Source organism: Lepidochelys kempii, chromosome 6, assembly GCF_965140265.1.
Source record: "Lepidochelys kempii isolate rLepKem1 chromosome 6, rLepKem1.hap2, whole genome shotgun sequence".
Lineage (NCBI taxonomy): Eukaryota > Metazoa > Chordata > Testudines > Cheloniidae > Lepidochelys > Lepidochelys kempii.
The window spans coordinates 16852616-16879367 of NC_133261.1; the positions used below are offsets into that span (position 1 = coordinate 16852616).

A 26752-nucleotide genomic window follows, 5' to 3' on the forward strand; every position below is an offset into this window, starting at 1 on the left:
ACACACCCAGTTAATCCCAGCAGGTGACCTGCACTCTATGCCACAAAGGATGTTGAAACCCTCCGAAGGTCACTTCCAATCTGACTGGGGGAAAATTCCCTTCTGACTCCACATATGGGGATCAGATAGATTCTGAGCATGTGAACAAAAACCAGCCAACTAAGCACAGAACAAGACAACTAAGCTCTTAGTCCTTATGTCACTAATCTTCAGATGTGTGTCATCTTGCTCCAAGGATGTTTAGATCATGTCTCGTTTTACAATCAGCAGGTCCGGAGAACTTGCACCCAAGAATTTAGAAGAGCTGGCTGAGAAGCTCGCTGGATGGTTAATGTTGATTTTTCAGTAACACTGGGGATGTTCCAGAAGGCTGGAAGAAAGCTGATCTTGCGCCAGTATTTAAAAGGGTAAATGGGATGACCCAGGCAATTATAGGCCTGTCAGTCTGACATCGATCCCAGGTAACTTAATGGAGTGGCTGATATGGGACTCGATGAATAAAGATTTAAAGGAGGGTAATTTAATTAATGCCGATCAACATGAGTTTATGGAAAATAGATCCTGTCAGACTAACACCTTTTTTTATTTTTTGATTACAAGTTTGGTTGGTCCAGTTAATAGGGTTGATGTAATAGACTTAGACTTCTGTAAGGCATTTGACTGGGTATCACATGACATTTTGATTAAAAAACTAGACTGATGTAAAATAACATGTCAAACATTAAATGGATTAAAAGCTGGCTAACCGATAAGTCTCAAAATGTAACTGTTAATGAGGACTCCTCATTGAGCTGGTATGTTTCTACTGGAGTCCCACAGGGATTGATTCTTGGCCTTATGCTATTTAACATTTTTTATTAGTGACCTGGAAGAAAACACTGATAAAGTTTGCAGATGACACACAATTTGGGGAGTGGTAAATAATGGGCAATCAGGTGACTGATATAGAACGATCTGGATCACTTGGTAAGCTGGGCACAAGCAAATAATAAGAACATAAGAACGGCACTACTGGGTCAGACCAAAGGTCCATCTAGCCCAGTATCCTGTCTTCTGACAGTGGCCAATGCCAGGTGCCCCAGAGGAAAAGAACAGAACAGGTAATCATCAAGTGATCCATCCCCTGTTGCTCATTCCCAGCTTCTTACATTTTAACAGGGCTAAATGTAAATGTAGACATCTAGGAACAAAGAACGGAGACCATATTTACAGGATGGGGGGCTCTATCCTGGGAAGCAGCTACTCTGAAAACAATTGGGGAGGAATGGTGGATAATCTGCTGAACATGAGCTCCCAGTGTTAGGCTGTGGCCAAAAGGGCTAGTGTGACCCTTTGATGCATAACAAGGAAATCTTGAGGAGGAGTGGAGAGATTATTTTACCTCTGAATTTGGCACTGGTGACTGGAATACCATGTCCAGTTCTGATGTTCACAACGCAATAAGGATGTTGGTTAATTGGAGAGGGTTCAGAGAAGAGCCATAGGAGAGATTAAAGGATTAGATCCCATGCCTTAGCGATAGACTCAAGAAGCTCAATCTCTTTAGTTTACAAAAGAGAAGGTTAAGGGGTAACTTGATTACAGTATTTCTTGTTTGTTTTATTTGTTTTTATAGACCTTGTAGGCCTCATTGGTCCAGTTAGGCCAAGAATATCCTGTGGTATTACAGTAGGTCTGCTTCTGGCCAGCACCAGGAGGCTCGGAGGAATGGGTAGAAATGAGGGAGGGGGGAAAAAACTTTATAGAACCTCAAGGAAAGTGTGATTCTGCTATCTGAGTCTCTGTTTAGCTCATTCTGTTTAACTATTATCTGTTTAGCTCATCCTGCTACAAACTGACCATTTCCTCCATCCCTACTACTTCCCTGTTATGTCACCTTTCAGTTCTGGCATCCAAAATGGTTACCAAACATTGCTGAAATCTCATAACACCCTTGAGAGGCTGGTAATCTCCTGCCTGGAATAAGGGAATGATCTTCCTTCTTAGTTTATGCTTATAAACTATAAACTGACCCATGGCTGAAGAATTATGGACAAAGCATAATGTTAAACCACAATTCTCTGTTCTATGTATATTCTTACAGTATGTTTGTCACCATAGTATCTGAGCACGCTCCAGCAGTGCATTAAGCATTGTGACGAACATCTGCCACATTGTTTGTTCTGTCATCATCTCCTTGGGGGAGAAGTGTGTGTAATGAAGTGTTTTGTATTGGTAGTGTGACCTTTTTTTAAAATATACCTATCACTCTGTTTTTATGCCAGAGAAGGCAAGGTCAAAGAAATGCGCCTTGCACTTGGTGCAGAAAGTGGTGAGGTTTGTCGTGGTCCTGGGAGAGTTCATTCCACAGTCTTGGGCCAGCCCCGGAGAAAGTTGTGGCTCCTGCACACTTGAATTCTGCCCTTTGTGTAGAGAGTTCCATTGTGCCAGAGAAGTAAAGTTGTTGACCACAGTCTCCATCCCAAAGCTTTACACCATCTTTTAGATATCCTGGCCCCAGGCCATGGAGCACCTTGAAGATAAAAGACCAAGAGCAGAGGGCAGGTGTGATGTGCTCACAGTAGCTTCTGTTGCTGAGGAGATGCAATGCAGTGTTCTGTGCTAGTTGGAGTTTCCTAAGTGCTGAAGGTTTCATGCCCAGGTATAGCGCATTGCTGTAGTCTGGCTGAGGGGTGGTGAAAGCATGAACAACAGAGGCTAGGTCATCATCTGCTAGGGACAGTGTCCTAGCCTAATGGCGACGATAGAAAGTGTGGGATACATCTATGGGAGAGGTCAGCGAAGAATTGTGGGTGTGTGTCTTCAGCCAATGGAGGCCAACTGCACCATGGCTGCAAGCTCTTCAGAATACCTTCTTCTGTCCATCAGCATTGCCACTGTCTTGCTCAGATTCAGCCAGCTGTTCTTCACCCATGAGCTCATCCCATCCAAGCACTGGGCTATCTTGGTGGTAGTGGTGTAGTCGTATGTGGCGAAGGATAGGTAGAGCTGCGTAACTTCTGCATATCACTGGCACTTGAGTCTGGGTTGTCTGACCAGTTCACCTGGTGGCTGCATGTGGCTGTTGAAAAGGAGAGAGAATTGAGCTTATGGGATTCTGTGATGGGGTCCTCCACTCATCGCTAGGATGGCACTGCCTCCTGGGCACTCTGGAGAAGAGCTTGCCAGGTCAGCGTCCCTTCCCATGGTTGCACACCATCGCTCTGTCTCTCTCACCCAGTCTGCAGCCCCTCTCTCACTGCACAAGCTGCTGCTGCCTCTTCGTGACTCAGCCCTCCAGCCAGGTCACTATCTCTGATTCCCACTTCTGCGGTATCAAAGTCCCTTCTCCCTAGCAGTCCTAGGCAGTCTTCCCTCTCACTGTCCCCTGGTGCCACTCCCTCAGTGGCTGGTAGGGGAACCTGGGTCCAGCCTCCACTCTGCGTTCCAGCTCAGAAGCCGCCTAGCAGCCAAGGTCTGTTCTCTTCTAGACCTTACTGCCTTTCCCTGAGCCTTCTCCTCCCAACTGGCATTCCCCGCTCTCAGGCTTTGCCAGCTTCCTAACTCCCCCTTCCCAGGGAGTAACTGTGGGCTACCTGTCCCTGTTGCCTCCAAAGACATCTCCCTTCTTGCAGGGAGTGACTGCAGACTCTCCCAGCAGCCCCCTTTCGGCTTCCAATTTCCTGTCTTTATAGTCCCAGTCCAGCTCACTCCTTCCCAGCTGGGCTCCCTCACTCAGTCAGGGGATTACTTGGCCACCTGATTCTCCTCAGCTGTGGCTCGCTGGGTTAATTGGCCCCCTTCTCACTCTGCATTAACCCTTTCTGGGCAAGTGCGGGGGTAAACGCCCCATCACAGACTCCACAAATGAGAGGACTAGGAGATGTGTGTACAGTTTTCCATCCCTTCTTGTTGGGTGTGTCCCTCCAAGAAGAACTCACGTTATTTAGTGCATTACCTTGCACCCCTGCCACATGTCTTAGGTGAGACAGCAGTGTCTTATGGTCAACAGTGTCTAATGTTGCAGAAAAGTCTGGGAGGATGAGAATGGATGTCTGTCCTCCATCCACTGATGGGAGGAGATCATCCATCAATGCCACTAAAGCGGTTCCAGTTCCATGCCCTGGCCTGAATCCAGATTATGCTGGGTCTAGAATATTAGCTTCAGCTCTGTAGGCTTGTGCATGGTCTGTGGCTAGCTTCTTTGAGCTTGCTCGGGCATGGAAGGTTTGATGCTCCGTGGTAGTTGGGTAGAACTGATGTGTCCAGGGAAGGTTTCCTCAGTGTTGGCTGGACTGTTTCCTGTTAGAAGGAGGAAAGGAAGATTTCTTCTCTGAATGATGCATCGGTTATTTGAGTCAGGGGTGGCACCAGTTGCTCCTGGCTGTATCATGTATCAGTGGATCATATTAGAGGGAGGTGTCTAGAGGGGACTGCACAGTGGTCATTGTCCACTCTGATCCTATTTCGTGTCTTCGCTTATGAGTTGGAAGACCCCCACCTCCCAAAAAAAACATGGACAATGGGTAAGCTGTGGAAGTGCTGTGGGTACTGCTTTTCATGCTGACCAGTAATGTCTCATTGTTTCCTTCTGCTGCACTGTCTGTTTGTTGAGTGCAACTGTTGTCTCTTTCTTAACCTTAGATTGTAAGCTCTTCAGGACCTGGACCATCTCTTTATTTGTGTGTACAGTGCTAAGCATTTTGGAGCCCTGATTCGTGATTGGGACCCCTAGGAGCTGCCAGAATATAAACAATAATTAGTAATTTAAAAAGAGTTACAGGAATCAGAAATGTGGGCCAAAAATATCAAAAGTGAGAAAGATGGGCCAGATCCTTTGACCTGAATTTCTGTTGAAGTAAAGGGAGCTTTGTTGATTTATACCAGCTGAAAATCTGGCCCTCAGTTTGGAAAAATACGAGTTAATTCATCTGGGGAAAAATAGTTCCAAGCATGGATACTCAATGGAGGGAGGCTGCTGGGAAGCAGTAAGACTGCAAGAGACCTTGGGTGATAGTGGACGGAGAATTAGATTTGGAGTTTGCAGTGTTATATAGCAGCATGAAAGGTCAATGCAACGCTGGATTATGTATGAAGAAGCATCACATAGTGCATCATCCTTCTCCATTTGGTTGTTGAGTGACAGCACCTAGGCTTTTGGGCTAGGTGGCTATTGGGTCTGGGGATCACATTACCAGAAAGCTTGGAGGGAGGTCAGAGAAGAGTCACAGAAATGATCAGGGACTGGAAAGGCTGACTTATTAGGAGAGACTAATGGAGTTTAGCTAAAAGACAATTAATAGTCTGACTATGGAACCCATATGTTGGCCAGCAACAATTTATACCAGTGGACCCCTTCATTTCATTGGTTCTTGGGTGCGAATACAAAGGGTGTAAACCACAAAGAGGGAGAGGAATTATTTAGTACAAGGGGTCTCAGCAGGGGTGATGAATAGGAATGAGGACAGGCTGAATATCAGGAAGAGCTCCCTGACCGTGAGATGGCTTAGGCTGTGGAATAGTCTCTCAGCAGAAGTGGGGGAAGTCCCATCACTTGGGAAGTTTTCAAACTAGACTGGACAGAACTGTGGAAAATGAATTGTCATGCGCAATCCTGTTCTGTCCCCAGTGGGACGAACCGAATGATCGAATAGATCTTTTGATTTAATGACTCACGCCACTGGTGTAATTTCCCTTCCTTCCCACTCCCTCTTGTCGTCCATCTCTTTGTTAAAGTTGCACAGGCTGCCAGTGAAACTGAGTAACTGGTTCAAACACTTATTGCTAAATTTTATCCCCCAGATAATTTAAAATAAATGTTAAAAACATGAAGTGCATGCAATGCTGGTAGAAAGAGCTGGACTAGCCGCTGGGGAGGGGCAGTGTGGGAGACTCAAGGGTGGCTTTTGTGGTGTGGACACCTGGTTATTCAGAACTGGATTGAGACCCCTAAATGTATGCCACATAAGCCTCTGACCAGTCAGCAGATGGTGATTTAATTTGTTGTTAACTGGATTTGAACAGTTAACCAAGCAGTGAAAGGTTCTGTCTCCTATTGCCTGTCTGCTCTGACCTATGGGACCAGTTCGGCTTTCATGATCAGTGGGAGTCTTGCGACCGACTTTCAAAGGAATGGGATTGTGGGGAGGGGTAGCTCAGTGGTTTGAGCATTGGCCTGCTAAACCCAGGTTTGTGAGTTCAATCTTTGAGGGGGCCATTTAGGGATCTGGGGCAAAAATTGGGGATTGGCCCTGCTTTGAGCAGGGGGTTGGACTAGATGACCTCCTGAGGTCCCTTCCAACCCTGATATTCTATGATGGGCCCTATTTGTGTGATCTGTTTGCTGTCCGTGCCCCTTCTAACCCTTCTTCTCTCTTAACTTTATTTCCCAATCCCCTGCCTTTTGCAGGCTCCCAGAGGCTTTTACCCTCCTAGCCCCACTGTGATAGCATCCACCACCCCCTTCAGTGCTACTCATGCAAAACCAGACATCTGATCTATTTTTCATACCATATTCCCCATGCATTTTTATTCTGCCCTTTCCTGTGCTGAGTTTTTGTTTGTTGTAACTCTGATACACGCTTTCACCCTGATTGATTTCCCTTTCTATCCAAGTACAGCTCCTCCTACTCCCGCCAGCCAGGCTGTCCTGGGGAAAGTGAGTTTTGATCCTGAATAGTAGTGAGGTATATTCTGGTGTCCAGAGGATCAGAGATTAGCTGAGGCTGGCTTTATGAGACACTCGCTGAGGAAGCCAGACTAGAAGCACCTGAGATGGAAATTCTAGCAATAAGATGGCCAGAGTTAAGGGGAAAGGATGAATGTTGTTTCGTGCAGCCATCTGCTGGCAATGAACTTTGAGCTATTTCCCCAGCTGCTGTTCCAGGATGATCTTCACGAAGGGGAGTATGTTGCATGGGTATGCAGGCATCTGTTCCTGGTGGGGGTCTGACTGTGTGTGTGTTTGCACGCAAATTGTGCCCGTAGAAAGGAATACAACATGCCTCTTCCCTTCCCTCCTTTAAGGGACAGCCTTTCCTGGACCCAAAAACAACAGGGTCCTCGAGGGTGAGGCCCCAGTAAAGGGCAGGTGGAGGGCTGGGGCAGGAAAGTTCTATGGTACTTGGAATATGACAGCTGATCAGGAGAGGTGGTTGATCTGTGCCCAGCCGAGGAGTGGGAGACAATGGGAATATTTTTTTTTTTAAAAAAGGCAGCTGTCCAAAGGTGGCTCTTGCCCACCCCAGCCTCCAGTGCAAAGAGAGGGAATAAGCTGGTCACGCCTCTCCCAGGTAGGTTCCCCAGCTTCCTATGATCCCCATTTTCCTGCCTGTCATCTCCATCCTGTCTCTCTGGGCTCTTGTGGCTCTTCTTGCACTGACTGTAGGTAGCTCTTCCCCTTCCATCAGCCAGGGCCCCTCCTGAGCCCAGCATCCTGGGAACATAGGGGTGGAGTTGAAGAATCTTTCTGAGAACAAGGATCCTCCTCAAGTTCTACCTTCTGTTCCTGGAACCCCACTGAACCTGCCCTCACCCAGCACAGCAGGGAACTCCCCTTGGCCAAGTCAAGGTCTCTTCTCCCCTGTCATCTTCCCTGATCTGTCCACTGCTGTTGACCCCATTGATCATTCCCACCATCTGGGCACCCTCTCCTTCCTTGGCCTCCGTGATTGTGTACTTTCTGGTTCTCTTCTTACAGCCTCTTCATTGTCTCCCTGGATGGTCCCTCTGTCTCTGCTCTCCTTTTCCTCATGCTGTCCCCCAAGGCTCTGTTCTGGTTCACTTCTTTCTTCTCTCTACACAGTATTTCTTGGTGGCCTTATTCACTCTTATGGTTTCAGTTACCATCTTGCTATGCCGACAGCTCACAAATCTCTGCTTCTTCTACCCACCAACATCTCCTCCATTCAGTGCGACTCTCATCGCTGTCTCTACAACAACACTTCCTGGATGTCCCACCAATTCATACTCGACATGGCTAGCACAGAACTCCTCCTTTCCCCCAAATCCTCCCTTCTCTATCTCTCCTGATATTTCTGCTCCCCTCCACATCATCCAGACTCACAACCTCCATTCCTCTCCACTCTCCTTGCCAGCTCTCCATGTAGAGCATCTCTATGTCCCATGCTTTAACACAAAGACCCTCCTCTATGCCTTGGTCAGCTCTCACCTACTCTCAGCTGTTCCTCATTGGCCTCCGGAATTCCCATCTTGCTCTGAGCTCATTCAGAATGCTGCCATGAGAGTTATCTTGCTGGTCTGCTACTCTGACCACATCATTCCCCTATTTGAATCCCATTACTAGCTTCAGCTTGCCTTCTGCATTGAGTTGAGACTTCTTGTCCTTAGCTTCAAGGCTCTGAATAATACTTCCCTTGCTTTCTAGCCAAAGCCTTCCGCCTAACCAAGCCCAATGTTACCTTCTCCCACACTTGTCTCCATGCCTACTTCCTCGCTGCCCCCTACACACGTAGTGCTCTCATGCAGTGCTGGCAGAATTTTCCCTCTCTCCATTTAAATCCATCCCGATAACCTACTTCTGTGAAGTCAAAAATAAAATGCACCAGGAGGTCAGAGAGTGAATTTAACACAGTCTGTCTACTATCTATTTAAATGGTAAGATCTCTAGTGCAGGAACTGTTTCCCCTCTCTGTTCTGTGCAGGGCAGAATACACAGAACAATTGACAAGCAAAAAATACTTTTTTATAAAAAGGACTTTTTCAATATAAAAAATTTAAAATATTGTCTGGTCAAAAATTATTATTATTTTGCAAAAATGGTAATAAAAATGAATTGAAAATGTTCATATATTGAAATAAGAAATTTTCATAAATGATTTTTTCAGATTTTCAAAAAAGTTAAAAATCAATGTAAAATACCTTAAATTAGAAACAATATATGAACAGCTTCAGTAAATGAAAAATTCCAATTAAAATTTCATGTGAACAAAAATCATTGTTTCAGAAAACGATTGAGAAGTTTTCCAGCGTTTTTTTAAATTTTTTGAACTTTAATAAATGAAGCCAGTTGGAAGCGTGGAGGCTTGAAGGAGCACGGAAATCCATTTCCATTCCATTATGGGAATGCTGTGTCAATTTGTGATATCCACACTTTTAAAAGGATGTGGACAAATTGGAACAAGAGTTACAAATGTAGGCCTGAAAAGCTGGCCTTGCAGTGAGATGCTAAAGAAGCTCAAACTATTTCGCTTAGCAGAGAGAAAGTTTAAGGGGTGACTTGAGCACAGGCTAAAAGAACTTGTCTACAGGGGCACGCTGAGCAAAGTTAATCTGAATTAACTAAGGCCATGTCTACACTATGGGTGCTAGAGTGATGTAGCTACGGTACCGTCCCTATGCCTCTGTAGCCCCATAGCGTAGCTGCAAACGACATCGATGGAAGGGGTTTTTCTGTCACCATAGGAACTCCACCTCCCTGAGCGATGGTAGCTGGGTTGACAGAAGGGCTCTTCTGTTGATGTAGATCCCTAAGGACATGTCTGTGCTTAAAACACGGCTTCGGTGCTGCTACAGTGCTTCAGTGAAGATACTCACTACAGCAACAGGAGGGGTTCTACCATTACTTTGCTCATCCTCCTCCAGAGAGGCGGTAGCTAGGTTGACAGACTAATTCTTTCATCGCCCTAGCACTGTCTACACCAGGAGCTAGTCGAGCATAGCTACATCTCTCAGGGGTGTGGATTTTTCCCTTGTGACCTTTATGAATCTACGAAGTCTGAGATGAATAACATTTACTATATCCTTGGCTCCATCCCCTTGCAAGAGCATGGTATGGTTCCCCAGTGGAGGATGAGTCCGATATTAAATCAATCCTAGACCTTGGCCAAACAGCCAAGAAAAGTTCTAATTTGTTCATTTCAAGCAACTCCTGGTTGGTACTGCGTGCTCTACAATGGTGTAATTTACACTGGGTGATTGGTAGTAGCATGGAGGTTCATACACCTGCAGTGGTACATTTTGAATCACCGCCTCGTTCCTTTCTTCAGGAAAGGGACAACTGTCCTATCTTTCAGAGTAGCAGCCGTGTTAGTCTGTATCCGCAAAAAGAAAAGGAGGACTTGTGGCACCTTAGAGACTAACAAATTTTGTTAGTCTCTAAGGTGCCACAAGTCCTCCTTTTCTTTTTGTCCTATCTTTACGTTTTTAGTGTTAGTCTAATCCTCTCTCCTCTACAGCATACCTTAGATCTTGGAAAATGCTGTCATGTCTTGGGAAGTTCATGCAGGGCATATGAAAGATGTTTGTAAAGAGGGCTCTCCTGTGGTGATGGTTTCTCCTGGGAAATTCTCACTTCGTATTGTGCTCAGTTAGGTCTTGCAGTCTTAGGCTGTGATTTTATCAGATGTTGTTAGCTAAATAGGGTTTGGTCTGCTCAGATTTTGGATGGGAGATGGATGTGCTGCCATCAATCAGATGAGCAGTAAAGCCCACTGACCTGATACTTTTGATCATTAAAGGTCTGATGTCAGTTTTGCACAAATAGCGGTGGCAAAGCCTAGCGTCCTGGCAGAATTTCTGTCTGGATAAATATATTCTGCCTTCCTGAAGTCACCCTAGCAGTTCAACTAGATGGGATAGTCTTCATTTCCTCTCTGTTTTGTGCGCAATTACACAGCTACTGCATTCCACCCCAGCAGGGATGAAACAGAATGTCCCCCCTCTGTATGTGTTCTGTGAAATGCCTGTAAGATTGTATTATCTGTATCTATTTTATTAATAATCATCCTGCCTAAAAGATTGGGGAAGGGATGGGATCTTTCCCAGGACAGCTCACATAGGGCTCAGCGTGCTGGATCTTTCCAAATCACTTACTGAGCTCCCAAGCAGTATTAGTGGGGTGCATTTCTTGAAAACTGACCTGTCCATCTAGGTAGCCCACTTGGTCTCGTAAGGGTGCATCTGCTAATCCAGTCTCTTGCAGCCACCTCCGGCACTAGCAGACCATTCGTGTTGGCTTCTGTTCATTTTTAGCCATTCTAACGTTTTTTAATGTCTTTCCAGTCTGTAAGATTTATAGAGTATTCCAGGGGCCAGTCCTGCTCGTGGCGTACCAGGGGACGTCACACTGATGCTAGGTACAGCAGCATGGTTAACGTGGCATACTGCAGCAGCATGGTTCAGTGGGAAAGGCAGTGGATTTTCAGTAAGGAGATCTGGTGTTTGTTTCTGGCTCTGGCACTGATCTGCTGTACAACCTTGGTAAAATCACTACACCTCTTTGTAGCCTCGGTGCCCCTCGCCCCCTTTGTCCATCCTGTCTATTTATATTGTAAGCTCTTTGGGGCAGGGGCTGCCTCTTATTTTGTGTTTGTACAGGCCCTTGCACAATGGGACCCAAAGGCAATACTGTCATACGAACAATAATAGTAACTCAGTCTGGGCTTTGAAATTCCTTTTCTACATGCAAATATGCTTCAGTGCATGTTAATACTAAGAGTGATTCTCTCCAAAAGGCTCTGTTTCCACATCGGAAACCTAGATTTAAATCTATTAATTATTTATATTACAGCAGCGCCTAGAGGTCCCAGCTGTGGCCCTGTTGTGCGAAGTGCTGCCCAGACACATAGGGTATGTCCGCACTGCCTGCACGCCCAGCCCGGACCCAGACTTGTGGACTCAGTGGGTATGTCTGCGTGGCAAAAAAAGCTCACGGCAGTGAGTCTGAGCCCGCCTCGCCCCACCCCCCCTTCTGGTTCACTGTTCCAGCTTGGGCTGTTTTAACACTGTAGCGCCAGCCTGGGCCCTGAGACTCTCTGCCCTGGGGATTTTGCTGTGTAGACATACCTGATGTTTCCAAGCCTGTGCTTGAGCGTCTGTACTGCATTGTAAACCTGGATTTACAGTTGCTGGACCCAGGTTTTACAGCTGTGCTAACATGTTCATACCGCACTGCACAGACCCTCTGACTGATCTGCGGCTTGAGCTACGTCCACACTGCAAAATGACAGGTGTTGGACTTGAGTCACAGTGGGACCCTGCTAGCAGGACCCAAGTCCTGAGTGCTTGCTGGCCCGAGTCAGACTGATATGTGTGTAGATGGATGGGGGGGGGGGCTTGGGCTCAAACCTGACTCAGAACCCAGGGTCAGCATGCAGTACAGATGTGAGAGATGGTCCCTGCCATGAGGAGCTTACAGATAAGGCAATTACCAGGTGGGAAAAAAGGAGGAGGATTATCCCATGTCACGGGTGGAAAGTGACATGGGATAAGTGGAAAGTGACCCACCCCAGGTTACACAGGAAGTCTGTGGCTGAGCAGGGATTTCCGTTCAGATTTCTTGTGTTCCGCTTCTGTCCTTTAGCCACAAACCCATGAGCTTCCTGTTCTGATCTGGTAGAGCTGGGTGGTGGACGCATGGTAAGGCCCGTGGACGTTTAAAGGATCTGGGCGTGTGTATTTAGCGCTTGACTCCATTGTTTCTCTAATTGGGTGGGCTCCTGGTCAATAGAGGTCCATCGTACACAGGGGAGGCAGTCAGGGGACTGTGTTGAGAGGCCTCCCCCTTTACATGTCTAAGAAGAGGCAAAACCCCTAGTACTCTGCTCCAATGTGGCTGCCAATTTGCCACTACTCTTCAGGAGGTGGAAGAGGCTGCCCTACACTGTGTTGTCCCCGTCAATGCGAGAGAGGAGTCAGAATAGAGAAGCTGTCCCCATTCTTGCTTTCTTGTGATGGAGAAGCAAAGGGCTGGACTGTGACACACCCTTTCTCCTCTGCGATGAGGCCTTCTCCCCCAGTCCCGGGGGAAGAAGAGCACATGACAGGTGAGCTGTTGGTGTCATGGGTGAGCACTATGGGACTGGCTGTCTCATGGAGGGGGTGAGCCCATGTGAGAAGAGTGTGTGTGGAAGGCTGAATGTCTTGGAGGGAAGCAGGCATGTGGTGGTGTTTTGAAGGGTTACTACTTCCCACGTATTGGGGAGGTGTCTCGAAACATCAGAGTGACCCATCAGTGGCTTCTTGTACCAAGATCCCACCCTTTGGGCAGAGGGAGAGGGAACAGGCCTTAGATCCCCTCAGGCCCACTGCCCCTGGGTAGGTGGTGAGGTGGAGCCCGCCACCTCTCGCGAAGATCCCCTGGAACAGATCTCAGTGACACATTTCACCTCAGTTGGGCCTTGATTTTTATTCCTATCCATCGCAGGGGGGTGGCTCAATCCCTAGTCTCTCCCGGTCGCTGGGCAATGTGGCTCTGTCATCCCATCTGCTGACCCTCTCAGAGCAGCCAAGGGAGCAGCAGACGTGCACCAGCAAATTGACTCCTCAACGCCACTCCTAGGGGTGCCCGGTTGAGGACTGGAAGCACTGGGGTTAGAGGCAGGGAAAACTCTGTGGATATCTCGGCATCGGTCCTGGGTCTGATGAGGTCAGGAAGGCCTGCCGGGCTCCAGCCAGGGGGACTCCACCTGGTCTTGCCCTTGTGACCTCCCCAACGTCAGCTCCTGAGGGAGAACGGGACGTGTTCTCTGTGACAGTGAAATTGGGTTCCAAACAAACAGGCCAATGTGCTCTCCCGAGCAGGCGCCTTTGCCACCACCAAATGGCAACACTTGTGTTAGCTGCGATTTCCGCCATCTTAGCGCATGAATTGACAAGCAGCCCATTGACGGCGGAGGTGGAGGGGGGAGCAGCAGGGAAATGCACAAACGCTCCACTGTGTCTCCTCTCACACCTTCCCCCTCCTCCTCTCTCCCCGTGCCCAGAGGACAATGGCTCCATCCATGCCAATGCTCACAGCTGGCAAGGGCAGAGGACAAGCTAGGAGAAGGGTGGAGAGGCCGGATGGAGAAAGGGGTAGGCCAGTAGAATGGAGATGCTGGGAGGGAAGAGGTCTGGGGGAATAGTAGGGAGGTGGAGAAGAGGTGGCAGTAGAAGATAATGAGAGAAGGAGAAGGGACTCGAAGAGAGGCTGGGGAGAAGGGGGAAAGGGAAGACCTTGGGAGGGGGGAGGAGAAATGGCCAGGAGAGGGGGGAGATCCCAGGAGGATAGCGGCTGGGTTGAGGCATTTCTTCTGCATGGCACTGCCCATCTTTACTCACTGTGCTTCTGGAGCGATGCCACATGCCCTATGGCTGCACAGCGTGGTGCTGTCATAGAATCATAGAACTGGAAGGGACCTCGAGAGGTCTTCTAGTCCAGTCCCCTGCACTTGTGCAGGACTCAGTATTATCTAGACCATTCCAGACCGGTGTTTGTCTAACCTGTTCTTAAAAATCTCCAATGAGTGAGATTCTACAACTGCCCTAGGCAATGTATTCCAGTGCTTAACTGCCCTGACAGGAAGTTTTTCCTCATGTCCATCCTAAACCTCCTTTGCTGCAATTTAAGGCCATTGCTTCTTGTCCTATCCTCAGAGGTTAAGAAAAACATTTTTTCTTCCTTGTAACAACCTTTTACATACTTGAAAACTGTTGTCATGTTTCCTCTCGGTCTGCTCTTTTCCAGACTAAACAAACCCATTTTTTTCAATCTTCCCTCATAGGTCCTGTGTTCTAGACCTTTAATCATTTTTGTCGTTCTTCTCTGGACTCTCTCCAGTGTGTCCACATTCTTCCTGAAATGTGACGCCCAGAACTGGACACAAGAGTCCAGTTGAGGCCTAATCAGCGCAGAGTACAGCGGAAGAATTACTTCTCCTGTCTTACTTACAACACTCCTGCTAATACATCCTAGAAGGATGTTCGCTTTTTTTGCAACAGCGTTACACTGTTGATTAATATTTAGCTTGTGGTCCAGTATGACCCCACAGTACTCCTTCCTAGGCAGTCATTTCCCACTTTGTATATGTGCAACTGATTGTTCCTTCCTAAATGGAGTACTTGTCCTATGGCTCCATGAAAGGGTGGGGAGCTCCCAGTACAGTTTTGGTGGGAAATCCCTCACGGCACCTCCTGTTCTTCCAAAGGCCCAGGAAATCGGGTAGCCAGCTCACCTCTGTGTAGGCAGGTGCAGCTCCCGTTTTGCCCAGTGCATTAGGAATAGCTGTGCAGTGCATGGTGGGAGTGGATAGTAAAGAGTGGCAGGAGGGAGGCAACCTGTGAACCAAAGCAAAATGAAACACCAGGAATTGCTCTATTCTGAAGTTGGGAGAAAGTTCCCTTTTCAGTATATATATAAGGGCCATGTGGTCCTCGGTGCTCAAGCTAAGCCGTGTCAGGTCTGGATGATATCTGGATGGGAGACCTATGGGGAACACCAAAGTATTATGGGATGTGGCATTGTGACTTAATAGGGAAACACTTGCCTTGGAGACAGTGCCCCATCCTCATGGCAGGGGACATGTGCTGCGGGAGGTGATGATGATGAAGTAACGTCAGGAGAGGGGTCATTGGTGGTTGCGTCCTGCGTGGCGCTGGGGGGGCTGTGCCAGGAGAGGGGTCACTGGTGGTTGCGTCCCGCGTGGCGCTGGGGGGGGCTGTGCCAGGAGAGGGGTCACTGGTGGTTGCGTCCCGCGTGGCGCTGGGGGGGGGGCTGTGCCAGGAGAGGGGTCACTGGTGGTTGCGTCCCGCGTGGCGCTGGGGGGGCTGTGCCAGGAGAGGGGTCACTGGTGGTTGCGTCCCGCGCGGCGCTGGGGGGGGGGCTGTGCCAGGAGAGGGGTCACTGGTGGTTGCGTCCCGCGCGGCGCTGGGGGGGGGCTGTGCCAGGAGAGGGGTCATTGGTGGTTCCATACCATGTGGCGCTGGGGGGGCTGTGCCAGGAGAGGGGTCATCGGTGGTTGCGTCCCGCGTGGCGCTGGGGGGGGGCGCTGTGCCAGGAGAGGGGTCACTGGTGGTTGCATCCCGCGTGGCGCTGGGGGGGGGCGCTGTGCCAGGAGAGGGGTCATCGGTGGTTGCATCCCACGTGGCGCTGGGGGGGCTGTGCCAGGAGAGGGGTCACTGGTGGTTGCGTCCCGCGTGGCGCTGGGGGGGGCGCTGTGCTGCATTGCTGGAGGTTTCCCCCGTTATCTGTGAGATGAGGAACTTGTGGCCACTGAAGATCCCATAGGTCTTATTGCAGAAATAGGGGTTTTAACTCTAGTGTCCTGGTGAAGTCCCATCTTGGGCCCCTATAGTCCACGTCTCTAAAATCCCCCCTCTGCCCCTGGAGTTTCAGTCGGATGCAGTAACTTCTGAGCTTCCAGCCCTGAATGCTAAAGCAGACGCTACTGGTCACTCCGTCAGCGACTGCAGGTTAGCGGTGGATGGAGGGATTCCTGTGTCTACCCGCTTTTGCAAAGGGCCAGATTCTGATCCCGTTACATGTGTTGCATCTCACTTGATTCCAAGAAACCCCACTGAGTTCCGTGGGACTATGCATGGAGAAAGGTATCGCTCCCCACGAGGCAGGGATTAGACTGGGATCGTTGGGGCTGAAAGGCACTATGGGGAAGTAAGACAACATTAGGAGGAGCATTGGCCTCTCCACAACGAAGCTTTTTGGCTTTGATGAGACTTTCAATCCCTCTTTGCAACTCCACCCCCTTGTCCCTTTTAAAAATGAAAAATGGGCCAGGAACTTGGAGGTGCCCTTGGAGAAAGGATTGACGAGTGTTCCTGCAATGTGTTCTAGCCCCCTGCTCCCTTTGCTCTGACCTCAGGCTTCCCCCAGAGCATGTCCCATGGCTCAGAGTGACCTGGCCCCCACCGTGTGTTCAGCCGGAGCTCCTAGTCTCCAGTGAGGCTCTGTACCCGTGGGAAAGGGGAGGCCCGTTTCTGTGGCACGCTGCAGATAATGTGATGCCAGAGGACAAAACAGAGGGCAGACTTCTCCTATAGTTGGGCCTTTGCTTGCAGTTCTGGTTTTGTGGGGGTGGTTTGTGCCCTGAATCTGGTGTAAATCGGAGTAGCTTTGTGGACTTCAAACCAGTTCAAGTCATGGAGTTACACTGATGTCCACCAGCCAAGGGTCTGGCCCTTTTGTTTCTGGGGGAATTACTGCAGTGCCCTAAATGTGTGCGGAAAATCACTGCAGTCCCTGGAAAGCAGACTGTCCTGGCAGTGCAGCTAAGGGCACGGTTGGCCTGGGGAAATCCTAGGTGAAAGTGACTCAGGAGTTCAGGCTCAGTGTGTGTGTGAGATGGTGGGAGCTCAGGTCATGGGTGAGTCTTATTATCGCCCAGCTGGGCTGCTCTCCTCGCTCCTGTACTGATGCTGTGTATGTGTGTGTGTAGGGAGCAGTGGGGCTTCTTCCAGGGTCTAGGGCAGAGGGGGTCTTGCTCCAGGGTGGTCTCTGAAGCATTTGGGGAAGGAGGGGTTCAGCTTTGCCTCCTGCTCCGGTTACAGGAGTCACCTCTCCTGGGAGCGACTGGTTAATGTTACAGTCAGGTAATAAAGGGCATAATTAACGAGGAATGCTGGGCTGCATATCTCGGGGAGGTTGGGGTGGGGGGAGGCATGGGCTGTGACTGGAAGGGAAGGCAGGCAGCCTTGATCAACCCCCAAAAGCTCCTGGGACAGGAGTTGGATCCTCTGGCACCCCAGGGGGAGGGGAGAGAGAGAGAGAGAGAATGCGTGTGTGTATTTTGGAAATTTCTGTCCCTAGAAAAATCACTCCTATTTTATTCTTTAAGCAGGGTGCTGACTGTTCCCTTGGCTGGCTTGGCCTCCTGAACTTGCTGGTAGGGCCCCCTTCTGAACCCCATGTGTCTCATCTCATGGGAGGGACAGAGTCAGAGATGCCCCCTGGGGAGCAGGACATCGGTGCTGCCCCTGACTCTCTGGGTGTCCCGTGTCACTGGTGGGTGGAGCCGAATCAGGTGCTGATGCTGCCTCTGATCCCTGTGTGTCCCATCTCGCTCGCAGGTGGGGATGAATTTGGGGGAGCAGGGTATTGGTGCCGCTCAAACACATGTATTTCTCACGTCCCTCAGGGAGGGGCTGCACATGGGTTAGGCCTTTGGCCCACTGGGGCTCTGGTGTGGCTGGAAGGAGGGGGGCCAGGGCCAGGGTGATGAGGCGATGAGAGAGAGGAGCTGGAGCGTAGCTGCTGGCCCCCCAGCTCCCCAGGCTTAGGCAATGTTTGGTTAGAAATCTCTCCGGTAGCTTCTTCAGACTCATGGCCAGGCCCCGAGCCAATCCGCAGGGAGGGAAGTGTAAACACAGCAGGGGGCTGCGAGCCGAGCGAGGTGCTGGGAATGTGCCGATGCTGCAGCCCAGTGCGCTGATTTCACAACCCATTGTGTGTGTTCACGGAGCCCCGCTGGCAGCGGCACGCATGGGGCAGTCCCTGCGGTTAGCATCGCGCCACTCGGATGCCACCTGGGGGGAACACAGCTGTGACACCAGTAGTGAGAGCCTTGATTTTACGGGGCAGGGGCCTCTCCGAACACCGCAGAGGAGTTAGGCAGAAGGCCGGCCTGCATGCAGGTCAGCCCCCAGCTGGGAGTCGCTGCACCACCATGTTAAGGAAGCACAGTGCCCGCTGCACCAGATGAGGGGAGCTGGTGCACACAGCGGTGTCACAACGACAGCCGTGTATGTGTATGCAGCGCTCGCTGTCCAGGGCTGCTCTGACACCCGCCTACAGAAATGCAGTCTAGACGGGCGAGTGCAGGACTGGGAGCCAGGAGCTCCTGGGTTCTTCAGACCTACCGTGCTGGCTGCTGCCTCACCACAGCTCCAGCATGGTACTCTGCCAGCGACTCCCGTTGTGGCCTTGGTAAAGTCACCTGAGTGCTCTGTGCCTCAGTTTCCCAATCTGTACAGTGGGGAGAATAGCACTTACCTACCCCAAAGGGGGCTGCGGTGAGTGACTAGCTGTGCTTTACATGTGGGGCATGCTAGATGGTCTGTGCTGAGGGCCCTTGGCTTCGTAGCGCTTTGCCATATGTACCGTGCAGCCACTGAGCGCTCCCAGTAAAGGACTGAATAGCTGATGTCCAGGCATGAAGGCTCTTGTCATATGGGTTAATCCGGCATGAAAAGTCATTGGACTTTGCCTTTCTCTACTGCCTTTCAAACCAAGATCTTCAATCCCGTTACAAACATTAATGAATGGATGGCATGCAAACCAGGTATTAATGCCCTCTGAACCGGGCGCTAATCATTATTCCCAGTTTTCAGATGGAGAAACAAAGGCACAGAGAGTCCATGTGACTCACCCAAGTGCCCGCAGGGAGACAGCGGCAGATTCAGGAATAGAAGTCAGATGTTCTGCTTCCCTGCCCTACTCTTACCACTAGTCGTGGCTGTCTCTCCTAGCTTCACTGCCTCGTACACCCAGGAACGCCCATTGTGAGAGCCAGAGCATTGTTTGCTCCAACTCAGTATGGGGAACATCTTCAAAGGCAAAAATGGCAGCTGAACACCTAGCCCCTCTCTCACTTCCCACCCCCACTGCCTCTGAAAATCTCCTCCTATGATGTTGAAAGTGAACGTGTGGCCATCCCTGCGGCTGGTGACCTGGACTAGCAATGGGTGCGCCTCAGAGGCTGAGGGGATCGGAGAAACCCCCCAACATTCAGATCCAAAAGGGGTCTGAAAATCCTGAGCTCTTCCTTGTGCCTTTCCAGCACTTCCGCTCCGGGAAGCAGGCTGGGCAGAGATGGTGAAAACCAAACCTGCTGGGGCATGTGGGGAAGAGGGAAGAAAATGGGAACATGCTTGGGAAGCTGCAGGAAAGTTTGTTGAGGGGGCTGGCTCTGCATCTGGACAGAGGGTTGGGTCAGTTTTTACTCTACCCAAACTGGTTCTCTGCTCCTCGGTTTCCACAGCTCTGTGATACGACCTCAAGTGGCCAAAGGCCGTATTCTGCTCTCGGCTACAGCAGAGCAACCTCCACCGATGGCAGAGTAACCAAGAGCAGAATTTGGCCCGAGCTGGCATGTGGCGGCATTGCCCTGGGGAAGCCTACAGACCTCTTGGTTGGCTTGGGGTCATCTCTTTGCAACTCCCGCCCCTCATTCCTGCCTCTGAGAGCTTCTTTGCTTGTACTCACTTATTCCTCTTGCAGAAGTTCAGCAGCCCATTAAAATGGTTGACCTTGTCATCCTCTCCAGGTTCTCACATCTGGTTCTCGTTAAGAGATCCCAGGATGCAGCTCTCTGTCAGTTGCTCTCCCTACCTCCCACCCCTTTTGTGACCCAGGGAGGATTATGGGTGATTAGAAGACAGGCAGCAGAGCAAGTATAGATGGGGGAGGGATTGTTATAAATAGAAATACCATAAACTTATCAGCCTATCACTCGAGGTGAATTCTGGTTTTAATCTCTAAGACCCGTAAATACGGTGACTGGAAGGGGAAGGGCGCTGTTAACCCTTTCAGAGAGCTGCAAAACACTGCAGTCCTCAGGCACGCATTTCACACAGGAAACAGGGAGCTGAGCAACGTGTGAGGATTCCCGGATCCCTTCGGTGTCCCTGAGCGAGATGTGCTGAGCACAGGAGCATGCTGCAGGGTGGGGTGGCACAAGCAGGTGTTCCTGGCTTGCTGATCGGGTGCCTGGGAGTCTAGTGGGACAAGAGCAGAGATGAGCCGCAAACGGAAAACACAAAGGAGGTGGGCGGGGTACTGCTGGCTCTGTTCAGAGGCTGATTGAGTTGGGAAGTCTGAGGAAGGCAGAGAAACCCAGTCCAAACAGTGGGATTCCTGACATTCTCCCACGTACGGGGGGCCTCTGCTCTCCCAGCTCCTGACTCCTTCGGTGAGGAACGAATGCCACCCTGTCCTTCCCAAACAAGCTTTACCTGCACAGCTGCCCACGCTTTTCCTCAGCTCCTTGGGGAGGGAACTGGCACGAGAGAGACTCCAAAGGAGCCTCTAGGGGTATTCCGGAGCATGGAGGGAGGCTTTGGGGAGGGTTATGGAGTAAAGGGAGGCAGGACCAATGATTATGGAGGGAAAGGTGATTCTGGGGACAGAGCATAACCTGAACATGGTGAGGGCAAGGGAGCCTCTTGATGTGTTTTTGCAGCAGGAGTGACTACAAGGGGTTACAAAAGGGTGGGCATCCCAGAAGGTTTTGGAACTGGAAGCTCTTGAAATGGCTCTGGGATGAGTTAAATTCTGCTCAGTTACAATGGGTGGTGCAAAGCAACTCCACTGAGGTCAACAGAGTTACTGCGGGTTCACTGCACGGTGACCTGTGGCTCACTGAGTTTGGAGACTCTGGGAGAGGCTGTAGGTCTTGTGATACAGCCTGTGGAGTAGTGGATGGTGGGGGACTCTGGAGTGGGTTATGAAGCCTGGGTGCATTAGGCAGAGTTATGGACAGTGGTGGGTGCTGTCTATTAGAGTTAACACTTTTATTTTGAGCAAAGGAAATATGAGCTCATTGGCTGATGGTCACTGCTGCCCTCTGCTCCATCTCTCTTTGATCGAGACTTCGAGATGAGTTCTGTTTCCTGTGGAGCCTTGGGGTGTTCAGCTTCATGGGTCCATTTTCTGTGGCTTCCTACTCCCTCTTAATCCCCCGTTGCAAGGGGAGGAGGGGCATTGTTAATGTCGTTAGGAGCTCGTGACTCTAAAGAGAGGTATTAGCTTTTGATTAATCACCTAAGCTGGCTTTTGGTAACAGTCCCTACTGAACAGAAGTTTTCAGGCAATGAGATGCTCTTAAGAGCTCGTGCTCAGCGGCAGACATTCCAGAGATACTTTCTGCCCCACAGAGACAAACAGGGGCGCTCAGAGGACCAGAAGAAAGGCTGAAGATCCAGGGGAAGAGATTCTTAGTGCTGGCCGAATGAATCAGAAACATGGGAGATGGGGACTGGCAAAGAACTGGGACAGCAGTCAGCCAGGGACAGGGAATGTCACCGCATGGAGCCCAGCTGCTCTCAGTCTCTTTGCAGAAGGCTCAAGGGCCTCCAGTCTCTTGTTGAGAAAAGTCCTTCATTGGATTTATTTTTAGTAGGTAAAGAACTGCCCCTCCCACCCCACAGCCGGTCCTCCCTGTTGTGGCCGTTATCAATTCTGTTGTAGCTCCAGAGCAGTTCAGCTGACGCACCTTCTGCGCCACGGTGCTTATCATGCCCTTTGCTTGGGTCTTGATTGAATTTTCATGAAGGTGACCTTTCAGGCAAGGTGGCTAAGAGGGGGTGAGCTGAGAGACCAGCAGAGCTGGGGAGGTTAGTCTGTGGAACGGCCACAGTCCAACACCAAGGGATATATGTGAGCCCATGTCCCCCAGGAATTCTGTCCATCCGTGCAGAGCTTGTTAGAGCTTTGACCCTGGGAAGGGGTCTTCTGAAACCAGCAACCTGGAGAGCTCTCCTCAGGGAAGCTTGGTAGCCTGTGGGTGGGGAGAGGGATTAGTGCACTGGCTCTTCGCTTCTGGAGATCCGGATTCAAATGCTGGATCGTGTGGCAAGTGAACTGGGCTCTCTGAGTTGTTCCCTGGTGGGCACATGTCCACATCAGCCCATGATGTGGTATGGTTGAAAATCTTTGCCCAAGAGAGAACTGGCACTGGAATAGTAAGGGAACTGAGAGTCGTGGCTTGAGAGCATTAGTAAACCTTGGTGGGGCAGGGCTGGAATAGCTGGGGCGCGCCAGGTCAGGACTGAGGAGCATTAACAAGCTGGGGGCAGGGCTGGAGTGGCAGGGGTGCTGCTGGACAGGCCCAGAGCTGTGTGGGAGCACTCAGGAGTGAGCATCCGGGAAGGGGGAGGGTTGCTGTGGGTCAGGTGGAGAAGCAGTTGCATAGCAGCTGGGGGAAGCATCCCAGCACCTGCCTGCGCTGATCCTGGCTCCAGCCGATGCTGTCAGTTCGAAGGGCACCTGAACCAGAAAATGTCTGCCACTTTGCAATTCCAGCCCGCGCGATGCCTGTGTCTAAACAAGCTTCTCCGGTGAGGAGGGAGATCCTCAGGCCACGGCTGGGGAGCAAGCCCGACACTCCTGCACCCCACGGCCCTTCTCTCTGTGACCGTACCGTGGAAGTGTCTGTGCGTCTCAGCACTCAGAGTTGCACGCTTGTCCTGCCCATTGCTTTTCTGTGGGATCCCAGCCTGGATACTGGAGGGGCCGGGGACTCCAGGCTCTACTGGGGTGCGTGTTAAGCTGGATGCTTTCTTTCGTAGCAGCGAGCCCCCCTTCCCTGCAGCCTGCTGTTGAAGGGTGTGGTACATAAAGGGTTAGGTGTTTTTCAATGGAATCCCGACCCGGGCTTTTCTCCCCGGCCTGGGTTACCAAGGAAAGATCTCCTCCCCCCCCCCCCCCCCCCCGTTCGCTTGGCAAAATTCCTAGCTGGATTTATTGCTGCCGATTTGCTTGTCTTGGTATGAAAGGGATTTTCACAGGGGAAAGATCTGATTGGCTGGATGCCGGCTGAAGCCCCTCTTTTTCACGTTTGCGGTTCATTGGCTAACCTTTCCCCCCAGTGTGGCTTGGAGGGGGCGGTGGTCCTTTGGTGGTGTGTGTGCGCGCCCCTGCTGGGCAAGTGACACATCGCCTCTGGCTGAAGGGGTCGGGCCGTTGTGTCTTTGTTAGCCGAGCTCGGGGAAGGGGGCTGGGGCTGCTCTTCCCCTTTCTTGGCAGTGTCTTTGGCACTTGGGGTTGGCATAGGCCCCAGCGGGCTGCACACTCCTACTCCAGCGAGGCAGATAAAGAAAGCACTTTCTCTTGACGAACCCCAGCCTGGCTTCCACAGCACGGGAGGAGGAGGAGGGACCTGTAGGAGAAAGGGGAAGATAGTCTAGTGCTGCCCGAGCGGGAGGCGGGTGCGTGAGGGGAGCTGAGATCTGTTCCAAAGCTGGCATGGCAGCGGCGGAGAGATTTCAGCATGTTCCGTGAAACCAAGGCAAGGGTCCAACGGGGAGGGAATGAAACCAGACTCCCGAATCCACCCACAGAGGCCACACAGCGCGGCCCTGCCGCTGGGCACTAGCTACAGGCTCCTGCAGCCCACACCAAGCAGCTCTTCCACCAGGGCAGGTGGCCCAAGTAAAGCCAGTGGCTTCTGCAGCTCATGCGAGCAAGGCCTATGCTACTGCCAGGCGCTGTCATCCGCATTTCTCAGGAGGCTCCGTGCAGAGGAGTCCAACAGCCCAAGCAACCAGGCCCGGCCCAGCGGGGCCCTGCAGTCGGCACAATTTACCATCAAGTACTCCTTGTGTCCCGCAGACTTTCTGATAACTCAGCCTTGTCTGCATTTGCACTGTTGCACCCATGACCCCCTGAGAGGCGCCCGTCTGTGTTCTCAGCTTGTGGGATGGCAGGGGAGCGGGTGGACACTGAGGTGGTCTCTCTAAAAGAGCATGATCTGTTGATTGCGCAAGGATCAGTGGCTCTGGCCCTCAGCTCAGTCCCTTTTTCCTCCTGCGATGGAGGGGCCTGGGGCAGTAGGAGGAGCTGTAAGTCACTCTCTGATCTCTCAGGGAAGGGGGCATGACTTGTCTGGTTTTCTAATGGCTCTCGCCCCTTCCATTCCCTCTCTTCTCTGCAGGCCACGACATTAATGGAGCTCTGGAACCTTCCAACATCGACACCAGCATTCTGGAAGAGTACATCAGCAAGGAAGACTCACCAGATATGTAAGTCCCTGCCTCACGCACGGCCCGGTGGCGGGGGGCTGCCAGCGGGGGCAGAGCTGGTGGCTGTTTTCCCAGGGAGAAGTTGAATTTTCTCCTTTACGAGGGTGCAGTGCCTTGTTTGTAAATAGCTTCCCTGCTCCCTTTCGCCCCTGCTCTCTGCCTCTGTCAGGGCTCCCATGTGTCGCTCTGTGCTACTGTCCTTTTCAATCCCTCCTCTGGTCTCCAAACCCCCTTCTTTCTTTTCTGCTTCCCCCTTTCTACTTTTCTTCCTCCCGGGTAGGGTCATTGAAGAATCCTTTAACTCCCGTCCTTGGAGACGCCCCTGCTACCTTTGGACAGGAGTAAAAATGGCACAGAAGAACATCAAATGAAGGCATTTGGGCCCACCCCCCCTGTGCTGCTAGGAATAGCTATTGGGGCATCATGCTGGGAGCAAAATGCACTGGCATTTTGGGGAGAGAGCTCCCCAGGAATGAGTGTGTATGGAAGGGAAATGTCTCCCTGGGACCAGAAGGGCGTGCTCTCCACACCACGCTAGGGTGCACTGACTGCAGAGGGGGTGAAGAAGGGCACGCACCACAGGAGGGAGGCTGCAGCCCCTCTTGGTGCTGGCAGTGGGGCACTGACCTGTTGAGAGGGGAGGTGCTGTCCTGTTTCCAGCAGGTGTGTGTTACACTGGGCTGAGTGAAGCCTCTCAGCACATCTGGCAAAGTAAGCAGGGTTGGGTTTGGTCAGTCTTGGCCTGGGAGCCCTCAGAGGAAGACCCGAGTGGTGTAATGGGGCCTGAATCAATGCCACAGCATGGGGTGAACGGGAAGTGAGCTGTTGGAGTTGCCGCTTTCCCCAGGAGTCAAAGAATTGAGGTCGTGGGCAGTTCTAGCCTTTAAAGACCCGTGAGCAACGTTAGGTTAGTATCCCCTTTCCTGGGAGATTACATCCATTCCCCTGCCAGTAGCAGCTAGACACTCACCCTTCTTCTGCTCCCCGACTGAGCCCTGGGGTGCAGTTTTGCTGGTGCTGTCAGGTTGCGGTGCCTTCTTCCCAGTGGTGGGCGTGTGGGTGGGGGCAGAAGGGCTGCGTGGCCGGCGAAAGGTGCAATACGTATACACTGCTGAGGTGCTTGACTTCTCTCCCACAGCTGCTTCCCGGACATCCCTGCCTCAGCCAGCTATGCGCACACCCAGCCTTCCGGCTCTGCCACAGTCAGTGCTCCTGTTGCCAGTTCCCTCTCCGGCGTCACTCATGTGACCAACCCAGCTTCCAGTGGTGCCCTCCATCTCTGTCCCCCAGGCAGCCAAGGCCCGGTCCGTCATGGCCCTCTTTTGGCCAACCCCTGTGGACCCAACTACAGTGCTCACCTCAACTGCAATAACAACAATGGCATGGTGGTGCCCAAGGGGTACCTCAGCGGCCACTGCCTGAGTAACGTGGTCCCTCCAATCAAATCGGAGCCCAAGGCCTCCTATGCACCCGGGTAGGTGTGGCTGAAACAGGGAGGAGGGGTGGGCAGAGTTTCTCCATCTGGAGGTGATTATACATGAGGAACTCTGAGGCCTGCTGTGTTTGTCCCACAAACCTTCGGGTGCCTAAACATTGATTCAGGTGCTTAGTTATTGGTGCTGGAGTTTGAGAGCGTTGGCTGTGGCCATCATGCCAGTGACGTGCATTGGGCTAGGTGAAATAGTAACATCCTGTATGAGAGTAGATGGCATTAAAGCCAGGGCCGGCGGGGACCAAAGAGATGCATGGAACACAGAGCAGAAGACTCTGCAAGTGCATGATGGGAAAATCTTTTAGTATCTCAGGCAGGAACAGGGGCATATTTGGAATCCATTCCAGATTGAGAAAAATCCTCATTCCAGGATCTCCCTGGGGCTATCCCAGGTGAAAGGTGGTAGCTAACTCAGACAAAAAGATATGGAGTCTGGCATTTGATATCTCACACTCTGTGTAGGAAGGAGATAGACCCTGGGCTGGATTTGCACCCACTTGCAATGGACTCTAGGCTCACCCCCTGCAAGAGGAGGAGGAGGACTGAGTTTCTGTATCTTTGATGGACTGAACATGTAGCCCCAGGAGGAGAAAGTGCACCCAGGGAGACACTGCGATTCCTGCTCTCTGGGCAGGTGTCTACCTCAGTGGGCAGGGATGGGGTCAAAGGGAACTGTGGCAATTCCAGGCCAGCGATTGCTCTGGTGGGTGAGCAGGAGAGCGCAGCGGTTGGTGGTAGAGAGAGGACTGCCGTACCATGCTGGGCGAGAACGGGGCTGAAGCTGTCTTGGTGGGCAGGGTGGGGATTGCT

General features: G+C 51.3%; 1 protein-coding gene across 1 annotated transcript in view; it reads left to right on the forward strand.

The window, feature by feature from the left end:
• Positions 1-26752, forward strand: part of MYRF (myelin regulatory factor) — a 105959-nt gene that overhangs the window by 18176 nt on the left and 61031 nt on the right. The window contains exons 2-3 of the mRNA XM_073346947.1: positions 24363-24450; positions 25589-25924. Coding sequence (XP_073203048.1) covers positions 24363-24450; positions 25589-25924 — 424 coding nt within the window. The remainder of the gene's footprint in view (positions 1-24362; positions 24451-25588; positions 25925-26752) is intronic.